The sequence below is a fragment of the Macrobrachium nipponense genome, chromosome 24, assembly GCF_015104395.2.
Source record: "Macrobrachium nipponense isolate FS-2020 chromosome 24, ASM1510439v2, whole genome shotgun sequence".
NCBI lineage: Eukaryota > Metazoa > Arthropoda > Malacostraca > Decapoda > Palaemonidae > Macrobrachium > Macrobrachium nipponense.
Window position 1 is genome coordinate 41,308,900 of NC_061091.1, and position 2,242 is coordinate 41,311,141.

Genomic DNA, 2,242 nt, shown 5'->3' on the forward strand with positions numbered 1-2,242 from the left:
GAAAACCTTCGACATGATACCACACACAGGCTAATAGAATGCCTAAAAATATATGGGGCGGAGGAAAACAGCATAATTTTCCTCAAAAATACATTGTGCAACTGGAATACAATATTTAAAAGCTCTGGAATAAGACTACCAGAGCTTAATATCAGGAGAGGGATCTTCCAGGGCGACTCACTGTCCCCACTATTCTTCGTAGTAGCCATGATTCCCTTGACAAGAGTACTGCAGAAGATGGATGGTGGGTACCAACTCAAGAAAAGAAGCAACAGAATTAACCATCAAGCTGTCTGGTATGAGCATCAAGGAAATAGATACCCTAATCCAGACTGTAAGGATTGCATCTGAGGACATCAGGATAGAGTTTGGAAAAATGTGCCTTAGTCAACATACAAAAGGGGAAAGTAACAAGGACTGAAAGGATGAAGCTACCAGATGGGAGCAACATCAAACACATAGATGAGATAGGATACAAATACCAAGGAATAATGGAAGGAGGGGATATTAAACACCAAGAGATGGATACGATCAAGAAAGAATATATGCAGAGACTTAAGGCGATACTCAAGTCAAAACTCAACGCTGGAAATGTGATAAAAACCATAAACACATGGGCATTACAAGTGATCAGATACAGCGTAGGAATAGTTGAATGGACGAAAAAAGAACTCTGCATCATAGACCAGAAAACTAGGGAGCATATGACAAAGCACTACGGCCAAGAGCAAATACGGACAGACTATACGTTACACAAAAGGAAGGAGGAAGAGGACTACTAAGCATAGAGGACTGCATCAACATCGAGAACAGAGCACTGGGGCAATATCTGAAAACCAGTGAAGACGAGTGGCTCAAGCGTGCAAGGGAAAAAAGACTTATAAAAGTAGACGAAGACCCAAAAATATACAGAGACAGGAGAATGACAAGCAGAACAGAGGAATGGCACAACAAACCAATGCACTGACAATACATGAACCAGATTAAAGAACTAGCCAGCAATGAAACATGGCAATGACTACAGAGGGGAGAGCTCAAGAAGGAAACTGAAGGAATGATAACAGCGGCACAAGATCAGGCCTTAAGAACCAGATTTGTTCAAGGAACGATAGATGGAAATTCCATATCGCCCATTTGTAGGAAGTGCAATACAAAGAATGAGACCAAAAACCACATAGCAAGCGAATGTCCGGCACTTGCAGAGAACCAGTACAAAAAGAGGCATGATTCAGAGGCAAAAGCCCTCCACTGGAGCAATAAGTGGTATGATCACCAACCTAAAAGAGTGATAGAAAACGAGCAGGCAAAGATCCTCCGGGACTATGGAATAAGAACAGATAGCGTGATACGTGTAAATAGACCAGGTGTGACATTGATTGACAAAATCAAGACTAAAGTACCACTGATTGATGTCGCAATACCAGGGGACACCAGAGTTGAAGAGAAAGAATGGGAAAAAATGGATAAATATTAAGACCCGAAAATAGAACTATGAAGGATATGGGATAAGCCAGTGGAAATTGTACCCATTATCATAGGAACACTAGGCACGATCGAAGATCCTTGAAAAGGAATCTGGAAAAAATAGAGGCTGAAGTAGCTCTAGGACTCATGCGGAAGAGTGTGACCCTAAAAACAGCGCAAATAGTAAGAAAAGTGGTGGACTTCTAAAGAGGCAGGATGTAACCCGGAACCCCACACTATAAATACCACCCAGTCGAATTGGAGGACTGTGATAGACCGAAAAGAAAGAAAAAGAGATAATAATAATAATAGCAATTACTACTTCAGAAGTGTTACAGTTATAGAGATTCTTTTCTATTTTACGAATAGCGGCTTTTTCCGTGCTACTTAAACAGGCTAGTAGAGCGCCTATACAGGTCATGATCAAATACAGCGTCAAAATAGGTGTATATATTTGAATTTTACAGATAAACTATGGTACCATAGTCATCAAAGCCATTAACGATTCTCTCTCTCTCTCTCTCTCTTTCTTAAAGCAAGCTTTCGTCAGGAGCTGCCAGACATCTTCAGGCTGGGAAGCTGAGGGTGGAGTGATCTTGGTGTGGTGTCCGTCCTCCTTATATTTGGGATTGACAGAAGGGGGTCTGCCTCATGCTGATCTCCTACTGGCTGGTGGCGGTGAGTCTTTGTTTTCATTGGTGCCTTGAGCCAGGTCTCAAGCCACTTTCTCCGAGTCGATGGTTGCGATGCTGCAGATCCTGCAGCTGTCTAGACCTCC

At 42.2% G+C, this 2,242-nt stretch overlaps 1 protein-coding gene across 1 annotated transcript; it reads left to right on the forward strand.

Annotated features, from left to right (window-relative positions):
- Positions 1-1,054: 1,054 nt before the first annotated feature.
- LOC135202955 (uncharacterized) lies at positions 1,055-1,474 on the forward strand. Its single transcript, XM_064232466.1, has one exon. The coding sequence runs from the start codon at positions 1,055-1,057 to the stop codon at positions 1,472-1,474; it is 420 nt and encodes a 139-aa protein (XP_064088536.1).
- Positions 1,475-2,242: the final 768 nt, after the last annotated feature.